At 44.1% G+C, this 24158-nt stretch overlaps 1 protein-coding gene and 1 long non-coding RNA gene across 2 annotated transcripts in view; one reads left to right on the top strand and one right to left on the bottom strand.

Moving 5' to 3' along the window:
• The window catches only part of LOC310698554, a 61101-nt gene extending 37363 nt beyond the window's left edge, over positions 1-23738 (bottom strand). The window contains exon 1 of the long non-coding RNA XR_014521602.1: positions 23653-23738. This is a non-coding gene — a long non-coding RNA (uncharacterized lncRNA). The remainder of the gene's footprint in view (positions 1-23652) is intronic.
• Positions 8756-15613, top strand: LOC310699181 (aquaporin-5-like). The gene is made up of 4 exons (XM_083486822.1): positions 8756-9183; positions 11962-12126; positions 14479-14562; positions 15229-15613. Exons 1-4 carry the CDS (start codon positions 8797-8799, stop codon positions 15403-15405), a joined length of 813 nt encoding a protein of 270 aa, XP_083342948.1. The 5' UTR covers positions 8756-8796; the 3' UTR covers positions 15406-15613.
• Positions 23739-24158: the final 420 nt, after the last annotated feature.

Below are 24158 nucleotides of genomic sequence, written 5' to 3' on the forward strand. Positions count from 1 at the left end.
GGGAGGTAAGCCAAACCACTGGGTTTTACTGCCACATTGGGTAATCTAGAATAGCTACTTTGAGCTGCATTCTGGACCCTCACCTCCAGCCTCCATGCACTTAGCTAAGGTTGTACACCCACACAACTGTTTATCTGTAGGGCCTATACTTGTGGTCAGGAACCCTGATTGTTCCAGGGTTCCCAATCATGCATAAAGGCCCATTTCTGAATATGCAGAGCCTATAGCTCATTGGCCAAGCATCTGCTTTGCATGCAGACAGTCCCAGGTTCAATCCCCAGCAGTAGGGCTGAGAGAGACTTCTGCCTGAATCCCTGGAGAACTGCTGCCTATCAGTGTAAACAAGACTTTGATGGACCAACGGTCTGACTCAGTATAAGGAAGCTTCCTATGTTCTCATGATCCCATTCTTACAACACACTGACTGTTAATTCCTCGAATCCACTTATTCTGCAGCACTGCTTATCATTGGAAGAGACTTCAATGCACGCATGGGTGTTAACGGCGTTAACTTATACACCCATTATAATCAGTTTCCGGAATCCGATACCTATTTAGATGGAGGCACCTCCCAGCTATCTAAAGATCATAGATGTGACTACTCAGGGCTTTGTTTAGCCCAGGCTGTTAGGCGGCGTGACCTGCTAATATTAAACGGTAATAGAGAGGGAGATTGGCCCGGGGAATATACCCATTTTACAAAGTTCAGAGGCAGTGTCATAGATTATATCGCAATCTCACGATTTGCACATTAGTTTGTTATGGAGTTTGAAGTGGGCCACAATATTGAAAGCGATCACCTTCCCTTAGCAATGGTACTCTCAGGTCTGCAACTTAACAACTCTTCCTTATAAACTCAGTTTATCTCCAGGTCAAACTTAGGCATAACCACAGCCAATAGAATTAAATGGATGCCATTACTTAATTTAGCATTGACTCACTTTCTTCATACAGATGATTTAAAAGCTATCCACACTGCTATTATTTCAGCTACTTCCGCTGCTGAGGCCATGAAATCATTTAAGACATTGACTGACAGGCTGCAAGGCCACTTAAGAATTGAGATTACAAACACTGGCTCAAAAAGGTTAATGGAATCTATCAGCTGGTTTGAGAAAGAGTGCAGACAGGCTAAAAGACACCTGAAGAGAGTTCACCGCAAATATAAGAACGCTAAATCTCCCTTCTTATTTACTGCATATGTCTCCCTCAGACAGAAGTATAAACTTCTGATAAAATGGAAAAGACAGAAAGCAGAAAGAAATGCTTGGCCCAAAGCGCCAAAATTCTGACACGCTTTTTCCACACAAAAGGTGGTAAACAGATACCATCAGTCCTGGAAGTGTTCCATGAAATGGAACACTCAGGATGAAACGGTGAAATCAGCTATGATTAAATGGGCACAAGATGTTGGACATAACATAATGATGGCTGACTGGGAACGGTTATGGACCACAGGTATGAAATTTACGGCATGTAATGCCCTAAGAGAAAATTTAATGAAAATGATTTATAGGTGGTACATGACACCAGTTAAGCTTGAAAACATCTACCATTTGCCCGATAATAAATGTTGGAAATGTAAGGAGACTGAAGGTACATTCTTTCACCTTTGGTGGATGTGCCCAAGGATTAAGACATTCTGGGAGATGATTTATAATGAAATGAAAAGGTATTTAAATATACCTTCCTTAAGAAACCAGAGGCCTTTCTCCTGGGCATGGTCGGCCAATTGGTGTTAAAGAAGGATAGAACTTTTTTTATGTATGCAACAACAGCAGCAAGAATACTTATCGCGAAATATTGGAAGACACAAGATTTACCCACCAGGGAAGAATGGCAGATGAAGTTGATGGACTACATGGAATTGGCAGAAATGACTGGCAGAATCCAAGACCAGGGAGAAGAGTCGGTGGAAGAAGACTGGAAAAAGTTTAAAGACTATTTACAGAAATACTGTAAAATTAATGAATGTTAGAAAAACGTTGGAATGAAGTTATATGGCTTTAGTAGAAATGCTATAAGGAACTAAGTATAAATAGATTAATAGAGCTTTAAAGGGAAAAATATGGTTAGAATGTGTTAAGACAATTATAGGATATAAAACAGAGAAAGATGGAAAGGAATTGCTGAAACAATTAACAGAAGTGGAATACAAAAAGGGAGGCGTGAGGAGGTCGAGGAAATAAGGGAAAGAAAGATAAGATGTTGAAATTGGATTGTGTTTTAAATGGTTTTTGTTTTGTTTTGCTTTGCTTTGTTTGTTTTTTCATTTTGTATTGTATTGTATTGTATGGTTTTTTTCTTTATGGTTTTGTGTAGTGTTGTGTTGAATTTGTTGGAAAACTAATAAATATTATTTATTTTATTTTTTTTAAAAAAGGAAGTGTTCCAAGCTAAATCCCTAGCACAGTTATTATACGGGGCTCAGATTTGGACAGGCACTCACCTTGGATCGACGGAAGCTGTCCAACCAAAGTTCTTAAGGCAAATTTTCTCTGTGCACCCTGTGTCACAAACGCACCGTTGCGCCTAGAGGCTATTCTTCCCTCAGTAGAATTACGGATCTGGCGTAGGACACTTAACTATTGGCTTCGCCTAAACTCAAATCTCCCCGGTCTAATATCCGTAGTGCCGCAATATTGTCACAAAAGCGCCTGGACTAAAATTGTCTATCAGAAACTTCACTCTTGTGGTTTATCATCACAACAGCTACTCAACTTTGGGTTTTAGTAAAGCAAACAGTCTAATTCCAACAGATTCCACACGAAAAACGTTTATGTCCCTGTGGAGTTGGCAGTACCGAATCGGTGGCGCATGTCCTTCTGGCTTGCACTCTTTATAAAGACTTGAGGAATGAGATTATCACCCCTCTTTTATTGTCCATTCTGGGTCGCCCAACCACTGTTACAGTGTCCTTTCTCTTGGCAGATCAAGATGAGCAGGTGACAGCAAAGGTTGCAAGGTTTTTAGCTGGGGCAACCAGAATAAGATCCACTATTTGACTATTGATTCAGGACCCTAAAATGTATTTTATATAATTGACTTTTTATTTCTATTCTTTGTATATCATTTAGTTATTTTATTATTGCTATGACTGATGGCTGACGCAAATATTCATTCATTCATTCATTCATTCACTGACTGTGAAGGTTGGAGTTGGAAACCCATGAAAGGCAGGTGAAGAAGACATTCAAATCAAAGAACAGCATCTGTAACCAAAGAAAATGCCGTAAGTTGTGCTAACTGGCCTGAGAAGTTTTCAATAAGCACTTAAACTCCATCATTGTTGGCACCTAACTTCTATGGGGAGGTGGTCCTGCCCATGAGAGAAGGCCCTCTCCATGGTCACCACAAGATGGACAACTGCAAGATGAGGTATAATCAGGAGGGCCTCAGTTGCAAAGTTATCCACAAAGGTCCAAAAGCCCCCCTCCCTTTTTAAAACAAACAAATCTGTGTCTTTAGCAGGCATAACTAGTACTTAGCACCCATTTATTTGTTTTGCAGCAGTAATCACTGAGGGTACCATTGTTTATGTTCCTAGCAATATACATAGATGCTGACGATGAATCAGTTTGCTTTGAGCCCTTTGGACAGGATAATCTAGACATTAAAAGAACTTATAAACAAAACAAAAATTAAATTAAATTATTACTTTACCTGAGAATGATGCAATGCTGGCTACAGACCTAATTAAAAGTGAAAATCCTTCTTCTCCACAAAAAGACAGTAGCACTTGCTACCATGTACCTCTTCAGTGTATTTCCTCATAAGCCACTTTGACATTCAAGCCCAAGAGGAGCTTTGGCATAGAGGGTGGTTTTTGTCCGAGTTGTTATTGTTATGTGAGCACACTAGCAGTTTCACAAATACCACGGCATTGCCAACTACCGTGACACATCAAGATATAAGCTCCTATGCAGCAACAATAAAGGAAGTGCTAGCTTAGACGACTTCGAAAGGGGATTAGATAAATTTTCAGAGGCTGGATCTTTCAGCAGCGATGAGCCAAGATGGTTATACAGGCCATAATCTTTAATGGCAGCACATGTCTGAATACCAGTTCCCAAGAAGCAACAGTAGGAGTAGGCTATTGCCCTCACACCTTGCTTCTGAGCTTCCTAGAATAATCTGGCTGGCAGGACTAGGTCTGATGCAAGACCAGGACTAGGTCAACCTTAGTCTGACTCAGCAAGGCTCTTCTTTTGATTTTATATGTATTTCATCTTAATCAGTTGATCATGAGAAACACGGAGCTGAAAATGCCATCAGTGGTTCATAGCCCTGGTAATATGTAAGTGTGCAGTGATGTAATGAGAAGAAGCAGACACAATGTGCCAAAATTGACCAAGTAAATTTGACCTCTCACCCCCAATGTGATATTTTGTAGGTGGTATTGAACTAAATAGGTGATCTAGTGCAAGAATTAGCACTAGGCACAATGGGATTCCCTGTTCCCCCCTGTGTGAGTGCCCCATGCCAGCCCCCTAAATCCAGGGTTGGAGGAACCTTTAGAACAGATTTAAGGGGCAAGGGGTAGAAAACTTTGCGCTGATGGGATGTTCACTTAGTGCTATCTTGGATTCCAAACACTATAGCTTTCTATATTATTTTTGCAGTCGTCTGTCATTGTGCTGTTTTCATTGGTTGTTTCTAAAGGCGGGGGCAGAAAAAGGAGGAGACTAAGGTCTGTAGGCAATGACTTGGGTGTTAAGGGAAGGTTGTGTATATAGTTTTAGTCATTTTGGTGATGAGGAGAGAAAAAAGGGGAACTGGGGAAAGGGCAAGAGGAATTAGGTGTGGGCAAAGATGGCATTTGGAAAAATAAGAGAGAATGAGGAAGGAAGAGAATAAGGTAGGAGTGCGTTGGAGAAAGACAGTTTTAGGGTTCTGGTGACAAGGGGAAGAAAGCTGGAGAAGAGGAGGAATTGGAGAGAGGTCATATGGATGTGGACATTTGCAGCGCTGTGGAAGAACACAATGAGGAACTGGGAGAAATAAAGAGTAATTAGTAGCCAGGGAGTGGCTTCCAAGTAGTATTTTTTTCCTCCTAACTTAGGCAGAAATACTGTTGTGAGCATCTGCCTCATTCTAGGCCATCACTTTGCTCTCCACCTCCATCATTTCTCCTTCCTGAGCTTGTCATGGGGCCTTGCGTCATCCTCTGCATCAGCGTGTTGTGTAGGGGGGGAAAACTGATGAATGTGCATCCTGAGTGCTTTTAAATTGCTCATGTACATTGCATTACATCTATCATGCAGATGTCCTGGAAACAAACTACGTGCAGTGTTTTTGTGTTCCTATTAAAATAACATTGGGACAAGACATCATCTAATTCAGAATCCTTCAGTTTGGATCTCCATATGTTGTTGGACTACTAATCCCATCATCCATGACCTTTGACTAGGATGGCTGGGGATGATGAATGTTTAACAATATCTGGGGACCTACGGTTGAAGAACTAAGTGTTCATTTCAGTGGGGCTTGTGGAGGACAACTTTCCACTAGATGGTACCTAAAGTGAATATTTTCTTCATATATTTCTTTCTCAAAGAGTTCCATTAAAAAAAAAAGGGAACCATGGGGGAACCATGTAAGGACTCCATTTGTTTTTGTTGCTGAAAGCCACATTCATTTTATGTTTCATTCATTATAGCCTTGCACCTATCTTGTCTCATTCATTAAAATGCCATGCCTTGGTACCAATAATAATATAATGATTTTTTTACGTTTTTGCTACCATTTAAGGTGGTGTTCAGACGAAAGCTCAGAGTCACCTAGTGACCACCATTTATTTTTATTTATTTTTTACAGAATGTGTCATTCTGTGTGGGGGAAAGATGGCCATTATGGACAACTATCATTTCCCCAAAAGAACATGATTGGGACAATCTGGGAAAATGATGACCACTCAGAGTTGAATGTGTGGAAACTCATTCTCCTCAAAAAAAATTGTTACATTTCCTGTGTCCAGGGCAGCTGTTTACCAGCTCCATCTGGTACGTAGGCTGAGACCCTATCTGCCTGTGGACTGTCTCGCCAGAGTGGTGCATCTGGTTATCTCCCGCTTGGACTACTGCAATGCACTCTACGTGGGGCTACCTTTGAAGGTGACTCGGAAACTACAACTAATCCAGAATGCGGCAGCTAGACTGGTGACGGGGGCGGCCGCCGAGACCATATAACACCGGTCTTGAAAGACCTACATTGGCTCCCAGTATGTTTCCAAGCACAATTCAAAGTGTTGGTGCTGACCTTTAAAGCCCTAAACGGCCTCGGTCCAGTATACCTGAAGGAGCGTCTCCACCCCCATCATTCTGCCCGGACGCTGAGGTCCAGCGCCGAGGGCCTTCTGGCGGTTCCCCCATTGCGAGAAGCAAAGTTACAGGGAACCAGGCAGAGGGCCTTCTCGGTAGTGGCACCCGCCCTGTGGAATGCCCTTCCAGCAGATGTCAAAGCGATAAACAACTACCTGACATTCAGAAGACATCTTAAGGCAGCCCTGTTCAGGGAAGTTTTTAACGTGTGATTTTACTGTATTTTTGGTTTTATGGAAGCCGCCCAGAGTGGCTGGGAAGGCCCAGCCAGATGGGCGGGGTATAAATAATAAATTATTATTATTATTATTATTATTATTATTATTATTATTATTTCTTTAAAATCACTTTTAGTTGTCTTCAAGAATCCTGAGATGTTTTGGGTGAGAAAATACTCTAAATTCAACCTGAATTTTACAATAGGAGAAATCTAGTAACAACCTTGGGATGTAAGGAGCCTCCCCATGAAATCTGCTACTCTTAACATAAACTTTTTAGCTTCCCTCAAAATTTATCAAATATTTCCCTGGAGAACGAATAACCTGCTTTGCTGCGAATGTTGCTTTAAGCGAGATTTCAGTGCCAACATTTTTACGCCCTGATGGAAAAAAGAAATTGTGGGGGGTGGGGGGGAGCTGTGAGAAAAGAAAGAAAATGTTTGCAGTTCACTTCCAGAGTTTCTGCTGTCTAACTGAATTGGCCTGTTGACAACATCATTTAGCAAGTTCTGATGGTATCATAATATATGTGTATTTATGACATCTGGAGGTGTCACTCAGGGAATAAGAGGGAATGGCACAGAAGCTGCAGGAAAAGAGAGAAGCAAAGGTTGTGAATAGGCAAACAAACACCAAAAAGGGTACAGAGAATGTGTTTTGAAGGAATCATTTAGAGTCCCTCAAAATTCCCAGCCCCCTCTCTCTAACATCAGAGTGGAGTACAAACCACAAACTAAAAAAACATCAAAAGCAAAGAATACACACCAAATAGCTCATATATATATAATAGGGGGTGGGAGGGTGGGCAGTTACCAAGTTACTCCTACTTAAAGTAGACCCACTGAGATTGATGAAACCAAGTTTGTCATGCCCATTAATATCATTGGGTCTTCACTGAGTAATTGTGAGCTGGTCCAGCCATATATATACATGCAATGCACACAGGATTTTAAACATGGGATATTTAGTGTGCATCATTTGGGTTGATTAAAAAACAAAACTATTTTGAGCCTCACAGTGGTATCCATGTCGATGATGGGTGGGTTATGCCCGTTCCGAACTTCAGGAGGAGAGGGGGTTGCGGGCAAACGACCCCGCCCACTCTCACTCCCGCGAGGCTGGCGTCAGCCTCGCGGTGTCAGGGAATTCCCCTTAATTTGCATCCCCCCGCGGCGCCAGCCAATCGGCTGGCGGCAGGGGCGGGGCCTCTCAAAGGCCACTTAAGGTCGGGGCAGCCCTCGGCTCGCCCCTTTTCTCCATAGCAGCTGACGCGGTTTCCCACCCACCCGCCCGTTAGGTTTAGCCACTGACTTTGCTATGGGCTTCGGCTGGTCGCCGCAAGGGGCCTGGTAGGAGTTTTTCCATTTGGCGAATTGGCTGGTTTTGGTGCCACTTGGTTTTTTCGCCTACCTCGTAGCAAATCGTCACAACTCCCTTGGTTTTGGCGGTAGGCATTGGCCGGGGTATTGTAGTATATTGTCATGCAAATGAGGTTGGGTGGGCGAGGAACGCCATCACCTCCCCCAATGCTTGAAGGGTAGTTCGTTAAAGGACTCCGAGGGGCGACGCCTCGTCCGAAACCTACGGAGGCTAGGGCCTAAAGCGCGCCCCCGAGCGGTAACCCCTCGGGGAGCGCCTAGGGATACGCATCTCGGGTGGCTCCCCCTGTTGGTGTTTAACCCTTCCCGGTCAGACCGGATAGTCGGTTAGGGGCCAATGCCTAAGCCAATACCCTTCTTACCTGTAATCAATAAAGTTGTGGCCATTTACGCCCATTAACCTAAATTCTGTGTCCGTTGTCTTTATTTATTCCACAGTGGGGGGGAGGGATTAGCCACGCAATAAATATGCCTAATAAACTAATAAGCATGTCTGTGCATGTTCTCAAAATAAAATGTGTGAAATACCACCTCCCACACAATGGGAAATAAAGGAAGAAAATTAAATGTCCAAAGGCATTCCACAAAAACCTACTGCTTTGAGGAGAATGAGAGGAAATCACACTCATACACCCCAAAGTGTCGGGGCCTTCGGTTTAATGTTGAAAAAGGCTCTGGTAATTTTATGCTCAAAATGCTTCCAATTCCAAAGGAGAATTCAGGATGACTGACTGGTTTTTTGGCTCCACCCACACACCATTAAATGAGTCCCTTATAAATGTGTGCACGGCCCTACACTTTACACCAATCCCTGCCTCCAAGCAGGATAACTTTCCACCTCATCATCTCCACTGCTCCTACCTCCTCTCTGATCTCACAATGGCGGCGGATGCTCCACCACGAAGGCAACAGGAGCTGTTCACACTCAGGTTTACCCAGGCTCTTGCCTGTGAATTTGTCGCCACTGTGATCTTCATTTTCATCGTCCTGGGCTCAGCCTTCAAGTGGCCCTTACAGCTGCCCAGTGTCCTCCAGATCTCCATGGCCTTTGGCCTAACCATCGGCACCTTGGTTCAAGCATTTGGTCATGTCAGCGGCACGCACGTCAACCCAGCAGTGACCATCGCCTACTTTGTAGGGAACCAGATCTCTATTGTCCGCTCGGTGCTCTATGTGGTGTTACAGCTGTTGGGAGCCGTCACTGGTGCAGGAATCATCTACTCCGTGACACCCAAAGACGTCCGCCATACATTAGCCCTCAATGACGTAAGTCCTTCCATTGCCAAAGAAATGATTGATCAACAGAATCTTGCACAAGTAGAATATTTTTTTATTTATTTAGAATGTTACCAATTATGATATTGGAGGCAGAGATAAAGGGATGGCAAAGTATGATTAATAAATTTTGTAATGGGGATAAGAAACCTAGAATTAATAAAATAAGATGGTATAAACCCCTGAAAACAGGTGGCCTGGGTCTCCCCAACATCAAGTTATATTATATAGCAAATCAGTTGAGATATATCATAGACGGGATAACAGAACAAAGAGAGTTAGAATGGTTCTAGAATGGTACACTTGAAATGAGGGAGACGTTTGTGAATATATATTTTTATCAAACCAAATAGGCAATGGTAGCAGAATATTGAAAATCTCTTATTAAGAAAAATCATTGAGAAATGGGCGAAATATAAAGGAAAATTGATACCAGAAAATTCCCCACTAACACTGGTGGTGAGGTTAGAAGACTTCCCAGTAAACTGCAAAAAAGGAAATTGAAAAAGTAAGCGAAAGAGAAGAAAATACTTAAAATAAAGGAATGGGTGGAGAAAATGAGAAGTAAAGAAAAAATAAGAGAAGCTCTAACAGGAAGTAAAATAACTTGGTTTAACTGAAGCAATGGACAAAGAGGTGGTTAAGGGAAAACAAGAAATGCAAAGAATATATAAAATTTGGGGGGGTGATTATAAAAAAGGGAGATAAAGAAGAAAATATAGTTATTAAAGGGAAAGCTATTGAAATTTATAAAATATTAGTAAAAATGATCAATAAGATCAATTAAAAGAGGTGTGGGGAAAGGAGACAACAGGGCAGATAAATAGTCAAAGCTGGGGGGAAATATGGGAGAACGCACTTTGAAAATGTTGTCTATAAGATAAAAGAAAATTACTATAGGTTAGTATGGAGATGGTATTTAACACCAATATGATCTAATCAAATAAACAAGGAATATTCAGTGTCATGTTGGAGGGGATGCCAGGAAACTGGGACTTATGTTCACACGTGGTGGGGGTGTAAATATGTACAATTTTTTTGGCAAAGGGTGTTTAAGGAGATAACAGAAATCACTGGGTTAAAGCTGACTGAAAGTCCAGAGGTAGCATTGTTAACGATTTACGATGGGGTGGAAGGTTCGCAGGCTATGAAGGACTCGCTCACGAATTTATTGACAGCTGCATGAGTTATTATACCTAGGAAGTGGAAGGGGCAAAGTGAATATAAAATGGAAGATTGATATAAAGAGGTGCGGTATATAGCTATTAATGGTAAATTAACATGTGCTATTAAGGTAAGACAGGGAATATGCAGGGGTTATGATTTTGAGGAAATCTGGAAGGTATTTGTAGAATTTGTACTTTTAAAACGGAAAGGGGTCAAACCATCACAAGAGATGTTGAAATTTTGGGAGGTTGGATAGTCACAATGGAATGGTTTGGGGGGGTCACATTTTTATTTTTTATGTTTATTTTGTAAAAAAAAAAGAAGAATCTTGCACAATTGACTCCCAGCCTTCCGAATTAGACAGATGAAGGAATGTGAACAAAACCAACAATTCTATATGGGTTGATTCTAGCTAATGTGCATTCCTGGATTACAATATAGAACACTGGCTGCATCAACATTGCACAACAGATTGACACAAGATCTTGTCAAGGGCTTTCATGATGTAGACGTTCATCTGCTTGCATGAGAGTCTAAGGGTTCATCCACACTTCCGCTTGTCTCGTGCCTAGAAAGCACTCGTTCAAGCAGTTTCCCCCTTGCCCCACTCCTTTCTCAGGAAAACCCATTTTTTAGCTTTAAATCACAGCAAATGTCAATCCGGAGAAAACTCAAGTTCTGGTTCGTTCCAATTGAGTGCTAAACAGTGATTTTTTCCAAAGGGAAAGCGGTGGAACAAGAGGAAGCTTGGATAAGCCATAAGAATAGGCTGCTAACTGACAATAGGGTTTTTCTTTAGGTTGGTCACTTTGGGATCCAGTTTTCCCAAATGATTTTTTATTTTTATTTTTGGTCCCATGTGGAGAAAAGTTGATATGTGTGTGTGGTGTTGCAATGGAAAAGGAGGAACATCTGGGTGGAAAGCAGACCAGATTCAGTACTATCTGCATTCGTCTGTGATCCTGTATCCTTGGGAGAGTCACCTGGGCAAAACAGGTTTCTAATCTAGCTTTCCAGCTCCCACAGTAAAACTGAGAAAACTGGCAAGAGAAGGCATTGTACAGGGGAAAGTTATTCATTGGAGAAAGGAAGATTTAGCAGTTAAGGCAGAATTGCTCAGAAGACGCGTCTGACTGTTGTTGTTGTTGGCAGGAGAGACAGATAACACTTACAGAGCTATCATATTTACTATTGGTTTACTCAGAAGTAAATCCCTCTGTGTGTTCAATGGGATCTACTCCCAGCTCAGGATAGGACTGCATCCTAAATGTGCAGTCATATATGTGCTTACTCACAAGTAAGTCCCACTGAACTCAATTGGGCTTACTCCTGGTAAGTGTGCTTAGGATTGCAGCAATAGACACCCATGAGAGCAGCCTTCCCCAACTTGGTACCCTCCAGATATTGGGCTATAGCTCCCATCATCCCTTTCCATTAGCAATGCTGTCTGGGGCTGATGGGAGTTGGAGTTGGACAACATCTTTAGGGCACCAGGTTGGGGAATATTGTATTAGAGGGAGGCTTGTGAGGACCCAGCCCAGAGATGCTCCATATTAGAACTTTTTTGTTTTCTCTTCACATTGATCTCTTCCATTTTGCCAGCTCACCTATGGCACAAACCCTGGTGAGGCGCTGGTGGTGGAAATCATCCTAACCTTCTCGGTTGTCATGTGCATCTTCTCTGCCACTGATAAACGCAGGACGGAGAGCAGGGGCAATGCAGCATTGTCTATTGGACTGGCAGTCACCATGGCTCACCTCATCGGGGTAAGCGCCTGAGTTATCATTTTCCCCTAGTTTTGGAAACAGATGAGTTGACGTGTTTCTAGAAGGCAGGGTAGGAAAAGTTACTTTGACTAGAGTTAAAAATATTTAGAAATGGTTATGTGCTGGTTTGTGTGTGTGTGTGTGTGTGTGTGTGTGTGTGTGCATGCACCTTTTTTAAAAAAATAAAAAGATTTGGAGTGGGGGCCCTGAGGGAATTCCAGTGTTTACTTGACCAGGAGAGGCCCAAATGAAGAGCGGAAGTCCTCCCTCCAGTGAATAAAAATCTGCAAAAAAAAAAAAATAATAATAAACCCCAACAACAGTAAAACTCAGGGATGGGAGGCAGGGGCAGTTAGGGTGGGTCACCACTGGGGGGGGGTGACAAAATGGTGGGTGGCACTCACCTCAGGGCCTGCAGCGCACCCGAGCCACACATCTATCCTGGGAGTGACGCAGTGGCTTGGGCGCCAGCAGGCTCCACGCTGCCCCAAACAGCCCGCCCACCGCCTCCCCCTCAGCTGTAGGGTGGCTGAGTGGCAGGAGGCAGGCAGACTCCTTGGAGGCCCTGTGGAGCATCCTGTCCCAGTTCACCCCGGTGCACAGGCAGCTGGCGCCGCCCCTGGGCGCAGGGCACGTGTGCCACCCCAGGCACTGGATCGGCTTGTTCCACTGCTGAATGCACTGCTTCTCTGCTTAATCAACACCTGAGGTGGAAGAGCAACAGTGAGCATGCTCTCTCCTCTGGGTACCATCCATCTTGCTCTACGCAAGCGGCAGGGATAATGTATGAATCATGGAACCTCCACTACTCACACAGCCTTCCTGTGTCATGTAGAAAAATCAGGGCTCTACATTGTGTGGGTAACTTACACAAGCAGAAGTGGCTCCCCACTGGAGAAGTTAATCCATGGGTAGGCAAACTAAGGCCCGGGGCCGGATCCAGCCCAACTGCCTTCTCAATCCGGCCCACGGATGGTCCAGGAATCAATGTGTTTTTACATGAGTAGAATGTGTGCTTTTATTTAAAATGCATCTCTGGGTTATTTGTGGAGCATAGGAATTCGTCTGTTTGTTTTTTTCAAAATATAGTCTGGCCCCCCACAAGGTCTGAGGCACAGTGGACCGGCCCCTTGCTGAAAAAGTTTGCTGAGCCCTAATCCTATCAGTTCATGGAGAAGGGAATGAGGAAGAGATGGGAGAGAATTTCAATTCAGTTCACATGGAAAAGCTAGCCTACCCAATCTGCACTTCCCAAAACATTAAGCAAACTGACACACAACCCTCCTTTGAAATTCAAACTTCTCCAAATCTTGAAATGCAAATTTTACATGTTATTCTTCCCATTTTGCTTGTGAAATTTGGATGTCAGAGTATTTTAGATTTCTTAGCATCTCTTGGTTTTTTGTTTTGGCACACGTCAAAAATGAAACTCCATGAGCTACCAGATACAGCAAAATATTAAGTGCTGTTCCATATCAACTACAAAATACAATCAAATGTAATATGCTAGGAGTCAAATATTATCCATGTTAAATAACCTTACATGTCAGTTGTCAAGTCCAAAATTCAGTTTCATGTTAATAGATTTTTAAAAAACGCGTTTGTACTGATGTGTACCACCCTAATATTTTGTGAGAGGGTGGTATTAAAATACTAAAATAAAATAAAATACCTTCAAACATCAAAGTTAAAAATAAAATACTGAAAATTCAGATGAAGTGAATATTCAGCATCAAGAATGAAAGAGTAGAATTGGGAGAAACACAGTTCTACAGAGAATAACAATGAATGTTATCCATATAGTAAACATCGTTTTCTCTTTTGTTTGATTTCAATGGTGTATCTCTGCATTCATTTGAAAGCTTTCTGAATCACCTGCACATAGAGACCGCTTGGTATTTTGGTTCTGATTCTGTTTAGTTAGTTATACTTTAGATTTTGTAATGTTTCTTTTCTGTCTTGATAAATTTTTGATTTGTTATGTATGTTACGTAACAAAAGATAATAATAGAAAAGAATTTTTAAAAAATCACGCAAAAAGGTTAATTGAGGAGAGTTCATAGATGGCATTGCATGGGAGCACCTGGAGACTGGATACCCAGATAGTCACCTTGATGGGAGGGGAGAGCTCAGTTGGTAGAGCATGAGACTCTTAATCTGAGGGCTGTGGGTTCAAGCCCCATGAAAGATCCCCAAATTTCAAGGGGTTGGACTAGATGATCCTTGTGGTCCCTCTACAATTCTGTGATGGACCGCTTGATGAAGGGATCCTAACTGCTAGAGAGGAAAGAATATATGAAGAAATTGAGAAGAACGGCAAATCTAAACCCATGTCTTTTCTGACTTTTACAGATTTATTATACTGGCTGCTCCCTAAATCCAGCTAGATCCTTTGGACCTGCTGTCATAATGGGAAAATTCAGCGGGGCTCACTGGGTAAGTTTTGCATGATGCACTATTGATTCGCCAGACTAGACTGCATAATTGATCCTAGAATTGTGGGTCGGCAAGCAGGGTGGCCACATAACGTATCACCCGAAAAGAGGAAATTCAACACCAAAACCCCAAAGAGAGCACAGGTTTCTTTTAATTTGTTATTTAAACAGAGTACAGTACATCTAAGGGTTGTGGAGAAGACTGTGACTGGTAGGTAACCTGGACAGAAGAGCACTCACTGCCATTTGATAAAGAATCTTGACTAGCTTTGGTGCAGATTGGACTTCCTAGCCCTATCAATCCAGTGGCAGAGTCGTTAGAGGGTTGTACTGGGAGCTGGGAGAGCAAATCCCCACTCAGCTATGAAGTTCACTAGATGACCTTGGGTCAACCACCAATGAACCTGCCTCAGACGTTTGTTGTGAGGCAATAATGAGAGGGGGAGAAGCATTCAAGCCGCTTTATAACAAATAAAGACATAAGAAATCATAGAATCATAGAGTTGGAATAGACCACAAGGGCCATCGAGTCCAACCCCCTGCCAAGCAGGAAATAAATAAATAAAAGTGCATAGAACTGAAATCATGGTTAGAAGACCTGCCACGGTTTTCAGGATATGACTCTTATGGTTGCTTTCAAAGCTTAAACATCTCCTTGTTTCCACAGGTCTTCTGGTTAGGACCTATTTTTGGTGCCAGTGTGGCCTCTGTAGTTTACAACTACCTTCTGTACCCTCAGAAACTGAGCATAGGTGAGAGGCTGGCTATTGTTCAAGGGTTCGTTCTTCCAGAAGATGAAGGGAGAAGCACACCCAGAACTAACTCTGAAAGACTCCGGACCTGAGCGTGTGGTGGATTACGTATCATGCCCCAATGATTCCAATGACAGCCACACAATTTGCTACAATGCTGTAGAATGCTGAGAAGTAACATCCAGCCATAGCAAAGGAAACAGTGTGAGTCATTTGAGTTTAAACAGTAACCAACTGACACGGTTCTCCACATGCCACACTCACCAACAAACCAATAATAGAGTATGAGTGCCTGGCAAACATTGTTATGCACGTTGGGTGTGATGTTTGTGCATGGAAGTATGAATCTTGGCGCTGCCTCTAGCCAAAATTCAGGTTTGCCCAGTGCAATGGTTTATAATTGCTATTCCAGGAGGGGCCGGATGCTTAATCTCCTTGGTCCATCAGCCAGAGTTTACTAAGACTTCCCCCGTCAAGCAAGAGGCCCTACCCACTGGGTGTCTGAGTCATGGGTGGCTATACCCCCCCATCTAGTTCTGCCAGCTGCCTTTGACTACCACTACCATTGCTGAGCATTGTCTGAGAAAGGAGAAGCAATTGGCTGTTGCCAGAAGAGCCAAGTGTGGAAAGCTGCGTAAATTCATGATAGCACACTTTCCTTTCCTTGACTTCTACCCATTTCCACATTTCAAAAGCCACTCACCAGGTGGTAGCTTCCTGGCAGGTGGTTCACTGTTGCTTACTGAGAGGAAGGGGCAAGGCAGTGGGGAGGTTGGCACGCTGCAAACACACAGCTAGCAGTGCTGGATTGTTTCTGCTGGTGTGTTTTCACCATACTGACCTCCACCTCACCCCTCTCACTCCCTGTAAACAACAGTTCCCCACCTGCTGGGAAGCGAGTGTAGCAGCTCTGCCCACCAGCCGACGAACTTTTTCTGCCTCAATCCAAGTTTCCCTCTGCCGGTTTTATTATTACGAAAGAGAACTCATTTGCTGGAGCAAGATGCCATTTTCATTTATGGGTGGCTGGGCTGTTGACAACAGATCCACATGTCATTATTTATTTGGTCCCACCTTACAAACATTTGTCAGCAGGGGAACTGTGTTTTTTCGCCCCTGTTGTGTTGACTGTAGTTCTATAACTACAGTTGCGGGTGGTTTGCCAACTGTCATTTCTGTAACATTTCTGTAACATTATGAGTTGTTCATTGTCAGTAAATAAGAATTCGGGGAAATAATATATAAAATGTATCAAGAGCAAGAACTTTGGCGCATTGTGAAGTAAGCATGTAGCACAATAGTTGGGAGGTTCTGAGATGGTAACCTCAATGTCCCAACTTCATTATGGCCAGAGGATGTCCATGTGCTATTTGCTCCTCCACCCATTGAGGTGGCACAGGCACAATCTGATTCAGGAAAGACAAAACAAAGTACTTATTCATGGAGTGCATAATTAACTTAATTGAATTTGGTCATAATCATTACCCTACATGGTGGTGTTTTGGTTTTTTTAAGCACTAGACAAATTAATAGAGGTTAGTCCTGTCAGCAGCTACTAGCCAAGACAACAACATTAAATCTCAATGTATAGAGGTGATATGTCTCTGAATTAAGGTTACCAGATGTCCCCGTTTCCCGGAGACAGTCCCTGGATTTACAAATCAGTCCCCATACAAAACCCATTGAAGTTGAAAAGTGTCCCCGGATTCACAGAAAAAAATCTGGTAACCTTACTCTGAATACAGTATGCATTTGGGAACAGGAGGAGAGTATGGACTGTGTTCTTTAAAAACCCCTCAGATGACAGTAGGATATCAAGGCAAAAGTTTGCAAAGCATGGACAGTTTATGGGGATCTGCCGAACCTTTCACAGTATTTCAGCACAACACTTTTCAGTAACTTCACGAATATTCCGTGAACACTACTCAAAATCATTGATGGGGACAAAGTTGAACCAAAGTATTTAATCAAAGTGATTAAAAATAGATTTGGCCCTAAATATGTCAGAATATTGGAAATAATTTATGATATTGCATCTGGTACAATTCGGATAAATAATACAGATTCACAAAAATGTCAGCTTAGCCACAGGACAAAACAAGATTGCCCATTATCAACTTCATCATTTGCTTTTATTTTAGAACCTCTGGCAATGAGATATGCCAAATTCTGACAGGAAATGGTGAGACTACATTCTGGGACTTTATGCTGATGGTATTGTTTTATGTACATCAGACCCAGTTTATGCAGGGAAGTTATTATGTATAGAATTGAAGACCTTTTTCAATATTTCTGGACTTAAGGTAATTTTTCAAAAATCAGAAATAATGTTCTTTCATACTCCCCCGCAACTTTAGGAAAAATTAGCCAAAATATTGCAAATCCCAAAAGCTAGAAAAAGCTTCAGATACTTGGGCATTCAGGTTACCCATAATTTAAACAAAATATATCAGATAAATTATAGCAAAGTAAAGAAAGCAATAAGTATGGACATATGATGCTGGAACAAAATACAATTTTCTATCATAGACCAACTGGCTGCAACTAAAATAATGCTTGTTCCAAATTATTATTTTTATTTCAAATGTTACCAGTTTGGTTCCCACCAGCCCCCATGCCCAAATGCTAAAGAAAACTTAACAAATTCATATTTCAAGCAGCCAAACCACACATTAAAAAATATTTGCTGTTGGAGGATGAGGACTCCAAAGCTAAACAGCTATTACAATGCACATCAACTCAGCAACATTGACAGACCTAATGTCTGGCAATAAGGAAAATCAATGGAGCACCTTAGAGAACTTGGAAATAGAAGGCGTCCCTATGAAAGTAGTATTTTCAAAAATAAATTAATTCCACTCTTTGATTCCACTCTTTGATTACAAGGCAGACAGTCCCCATGACTCCAAGACTGGCTCCAAATTTGTATAGTTAGGATATGTTGCAAATTAGAAACAAAGAACTCATAAAACATATATTAATGACTGCAAGAACAACTATTGCCAAGACATGGAAATCACTTCAATTAAGAACCAACGGTATAAATGCAATTTGGTAAACAGCACGTTTGGAAAAAACCACACAAAAATTAAAAGTAGCAAGAGGCCAAAGGAAACATGACAGTTTTTATGCAGTCTGGTGTGACTTGGTTGATTACATAAATGAAGAGGCATGTGACATAACGGTATAAATAGTGTGCATGAAGTACATATTTTATTTTATTTCTCCCTCCCTCCCCCTTCCTATAAATTCTGGTTGTTTATTGATACAAAATACCTTTTCCTTATGGTCACAAAACTAAGCAATACACATTACTATGCATAATTTCATATCTGCAGTAACTGATAATTTTGGTATATATACTTTGACACAACATTGTTAATATATTCAGAAACGTTTATCTGAGTATTCATTGCTGTTTTATTTTTATTTCTGTGTAATTGTTGCATGTCATGCGTTCTAATGAAAAGAAAGATATTTCTCAATGCAGCTATGTTGAGCAGTTTAAAGATGAAAATGAATAAAAACTACAGTACACACACACAAAAAAAATCATTGGGTCCAAAGCTATAAATATACAACGAGGGCAGAGGACCTTTGGACTGCCTGGTGTTGTTGGACGGTAACTTCTATCAGCCTTGAACACTGGCCATGCTGGCTGGAGCTGATTCAAGATGTAGTTCAGGAACATCTGGAGTGCTAAAAGTTCCCCATCCCTGTTCTAGGGATGCCACGATCATGTCTGAATCTCTTCAAAGCAACCAGCCCTGTGTCCATTTTGCAGATGTTAGAGATTAGTGAAACTGCACCCAGTTTTACAAGGTCTCCACATATCATGCAAAGGCTTGTGATATATGTTGCTCACTCACTCTCCTCCTGGAGGAGATAAGGCACAATAAGTAGGAGGAGCCACTGCCAGCCGCAACATGGATGTGCATCACACACACACACACACACACACACACACACACACACACATGTTTGGAAGAAGAAGGAGGAGAAGAAGAAGAAGAGGAGGAGGAGGAGGAGGAGGAGGAGGAGGAGGAGGAGTTTGGATTTGATATCCTGCTTTATCACTACCCTAAGGAGTCTCAAAGCAGCTAACATTCTCCTTTCCCTTCCTCCCCCACAACAAACAAGCAGGTGGCGCTGTGGGTTAAACCACAGAGCCTAGGGCTTGCTGATCAGAAGGTTGGTGGTTCGAATCCCCGCGACGGGGTGAGCTCCCGTTGCTCGGTCCCTGCTCCTGCCAACCTAGCAGTTTGAAAGCACGTCAAAGTACAAGTAGATAAATAGGTACCACTCCGGCGGTAAGGTAAACAGCATTTCCATGTGCTGCTCTGGTTTGCCAGAAGCAGCTTAGTCATGCTGGCCAAATGACCCGGAAGCTGTACACCGGCTCCCTCGGCCAATAAAGCAAGATTGCTGCCAAGGAGTGTGGTGGAGTCTCCTACTTTGGAGGTCTTTAAGCAGAGGCTTGACAACCATATGTCAGGAGTGCTCTGATGGTGTTTCCTGCTTGGCAGGGGGTTGGACTCAATGGCCCTTGTGGTCTCTTCCAACTCTATGATTCTATGATTCTATGAAACAATCTGTGAGGTGAGTGAGACTGAGAGACTTCAGAGAAGTGCAACTAGCCCAAGGTCACCCAGCAGCTGCATGTGGAGGAGCAGGGAAGCGAACCCGGTTCACCAGATTACAAGTCCACTGCTCTTAACCACTACACCAGTGTTTCCCAACCGGTGTTCCGCGGCACACTAGTGTGCCGCGAGACGTTGCCTGGTGTGCCGTGGGAGGGAGGCGGGCGAGTCGGGCGGCGAGAGGCGGGGCGGCGGCGGCGAGGATCCGCGTCGAGCCGGGGGCGGCTCCGCGGTGGTGGTGCCGAGGTTTCTCTCTCCATTCTCCCCTCACACACACACAGGAAATAACACAGGATCAGCTGACAGGACCCGGCCAATGGGGCGGCGGCGGGGCAGCGCGCGCAAAAGGGAGGAGCGTGAGACAGCGGACGAGGAGGAGGCCGGCATGTCCGGGCAGCAGCAGCAACAACAGCAGCAGCAACAGCAACTCCCGGCGACGGCTCCTCAAGCCCTGGGCAACCCTACTCCCTCACCGGCCTCGGCCGCCCTCCTGCTCCACCCGCCGCCGCCTCCCCCGCCGCCGGCGGCCACCTCGGCCCCGCCGCCGCCCCTCCTCCGCCCGCTATCGCCGCCACCACCACAACAGCCGCCGCCGCCTCAGCTGGGCCCATGCCTGCCGGGAGCGGCGGCGGCAGCAGCAGCGCCCCGGCGCCCTTCCCTCACGGCGGCGACCCGGCCCTGAACGAGCAGGAGAAGGAGCTCAAGCGGCGCCTCAAGCGGCTCTACCCGGCCGTGGACGAGCAGGAGACGCCGCTGCCGCGCTCCTGGAGCCCGAAGGACAAATTCAGCTACATCGGCCTCTCGCAGAACAACCTGCGCGTCCACTACAAAGGTAGAGGGACGGAGGGAGGGCGAGGCCGAGGCCACCGCCATCCCCAGGCCCCCTCCGCCTCTTCCTCCGAAAGGCAGGCTGAGAAACTCCCAGGGAAGCTCTGAACGTCTCCCCCGAAACCGTCGGGAGGCTTCGGTTGTTGCCTTTCTACGCCGAGGTCGGTGGACCCCGAGCCTAGGCTTCCTTCCCGCACCCCGCTTTCCGAAGACCGCACACCAGTTGGGCCAGTACATATTCCCCTCCTGTGACTGGAGCGGAATAGCCCTTTCTCTTCTTCCCCAACCCTTGCCGTTGGAGGAGTCCCTCAGTCCCTCGCTTTGCTGCCTCCTCCCCCCCCCACCCCCAAAGATTGGAGGTTCCCCGGCAAGGGGGAGGGGAAAAAACTGAAACTTACACTTTCGTGCGTCCCTCCCGGCGTGACGCTGCGCGCTGACGTCACGGGGCTGTAATGGTGGTGTGCCTCGAGATTTTTTTCATCAAACAAGTGTGCCTTTGCCCAAAAAAGGTTGGGAAACACTGCACTACACCACAGTGGCATGACATCACATGCACTACATCCAGGTATGTGCGTGTGACATCGCACATCCACATTGCGGTGGTGGGCCATTTGACAGCATCCAGATCAAAGACCACAATCCAGCCAGGCATTCACAATATAGAAGAGGCCATGAAATAAGTACGGAGCCAACCTCTTTCCTCTAAGTCTGCTCATCGAAAGATAATGATGAGATCGCTGCTGCCTCAACACCAGTCACCACCCACACATGGTACTTCTATGCTCCCTAAACCCCAGCAGCAATTTACCTTTGCCAGCCATTTCAAAACCATGACTCAGTCTCTTTTATGGAGCACAAACTTATTAGAAGGCAGTGCATGTATCATGGTAAATGGTGCGGTTTTAGCTCGAGGCATTTGCTAAGCCTTCCATATCATTCCGTTCTGTTCCAATCAAATGACTAGATTCTGGTTGCAGTCCTAAACTCAATTACCCCAGAGTAAGTCCCATTGTACCGAATGGAATTTATTTCTGGTAAATCACCATAGGGGATTCACACATTACATCCAACACGTGTACCATCTGTTGTGCCTGTGTACACTAACAGTGGCGCCATACACTTATGCAGGCATGGTCAAACTCCGGCCCTCCAGATGTTTGGGACTACAATTCCCATCATCCCTAGCTAACAGGACCAGTGGTCAGGGATGGTGGGAATTGTAGTCCCAAACATCTGGAGGATGGGAGTTTGCCTATGCCTGCACTTATGTAAGTAATTCACGGGGAATGATCCATGAATGTACAATCTGCATAGACAGTAGCTGAGATGTACAAATGGCAGTTCTTTCGCACAAACACTTATAGAGGCAAGTCGCACCTGTAGTCAGTGTAATAGTAACTTACTTGTACTGTATGCTTTTATACCCTCCTCATTTGGCCAATACTTCCATTTCGAAAGGAAGCCTTCTTGGACCTGCTTGTTAACTATGATGCCACCCTCTTGACCATGCTGGTACAGTGGTACCTCAGGTTACAGACGCTTCAGGTTACAGACTCCGCTAACCCAGAAATAGTACCTCGGGTTAAGAACTTTGCTTCAAGATGAGAACAAAAATCGTGCAGCGGCGGGAGGCCTCCTTAGCTAAAGTGGTACCTCAGATTAAGAACAGTTTCAGGTTAAGAACTGACCTCCAGAATGAATTAAGTTCTTAACCAGAGGTACCACTGTATATTTCCTGAGCTGCGGGTTACATTGTAACTGAGCTTCTAATATTGTGGCTTTGGACAACTCTAAAACATACTGGAGAGATTAGATCCTCTCCATTTTCCTGCCCAACCTTCTTTAGCCAGTCCACTCATTTTGGGGGAGTTTCCTCTTATGAAGTCAAATGTGCAACACATTGGGGGGGGGGGTAGGAAATAATGCAAATATATTTCACACCTGGCAACCAATGTGCCCCTTTGGTTTCAGATAGTACATGGGTAGATGAGTCTGGGACACAAATTTTCATGGCACTTTGACGGCTATCGTGGCTCATTTACCAGAAGTAATGTATTTAGTGTTAACTCTGGAAGTGTATCCTCGATTCTGACCAAACTAGGCCTCCTGACATATATTTTGCTCTTTAATTAACTTGGCGGTTTGAGTATCCCGGTGCCATTTAATTAACTAGGTGGTTTTCCTTTCTGCTCTTCTCCTAGCCTGCGGGTACATGTGAGTCATCTGCCAGCAAGACTAGTTCTAATTTGACTTCTCCCACAATGTGGCCAGGCTTCAAAGGAATAATGGGTGCAGGAAAGAGCTGGATGTGTACAACCTAAAAGCACTGCACGCAATTTGAAGAGATGCTTTTGGTTGTTTCTGGCTTTCTGCTTGGGGACCAGACTGAGAATCTGCAGCCTACAGAGATGTTTCATTAAAGCCTTAGTAAAAGCTTTGATTCCCTTAATAAGGTGTGTGGAAGAGGAAATGTAACAACGCATTTTGTGCCGTCAGGCATTCCCTCCTAGGCCATAAAACGGTTATGTAATCCCACCCCCTTCACTTTTTAAATACCGTATTTTTTGCTCTATAAGACTCACTTTTTCCCTCCTAAAAAGTAAGGGGAAATGTGTGTGCGTCTTACGGAGCGAATGCAGGCTGCGCAGCTATCCCAGAAGCCAGAACAGCAATAGGGATTGCTGCTTTCACTGTGCAGCGATCCCTCTTGCTGTTCTAGCTTCTGAGATCCAGAATATTTTTTTTCTTGTTTTCCTCCTCCAAAAACTAGGTGCGTCTTGTGGTCTGGTGCATCTTATAGAGCGAAAAATACGGTATATTTATAATTCCCTCCCCCTGCCCCAGAAGGCTCAGAAAACTCATGCAGCTTACCTGGTTCTCTGCAGTCTTCCTCCTCTTAAGGCAGCCTCCTAGCCAGGCAGTAACTAGTTTTAACAATGCAACAGCATCACCTGCCCTCGGAACATTATCTGAGTGCTGATGAGGAAATTTCTTAATCTTCTACAGAATTATTAAAGGCACAGGCTCACAATCCCTGGGCCAAAGGGTAGAAAGATCTAGGAGACATCTCTAGTGTGGTGTAGTGGTTAAGAGCGGTAGTCACGTAATCTGGGAAACCGGGTTCGCGTCTCCGCTCCTCCACATGCAGCTGCTGGGTGACCTTGGGCCAGTCACGCTTCTGTGAAGTCTCTCAGCCCCACTCACCTCACAGAGTGTTTGTTGTGGGGGAGGAAGGGAAAGGAGAATGTTAGCCGCTTTGAGACTCCTGAAGGGGAGTGAAAGGCGGGATATCAAATCCAAACTCTTCTTCTTCTTCTTCTTCCCTAGATTCTTTGAGCTACCCATGTTCTCTTGTTTCCAGCTCCTTCCCTGAAAAA

This window comes from Podarcis liolepis (assembly GCF_965112155.1).
Source record: "Podarcis liolepis genome assembly, chromosome: 2".
In the NCBI taxonomy this organism is placed as follows: domain Eukaryota; kingdom Metazoa; phylum Chordata; class Lepidosauria; order Squamata; family Lacertidae; genus Podarcis; species Podarcis liolepis.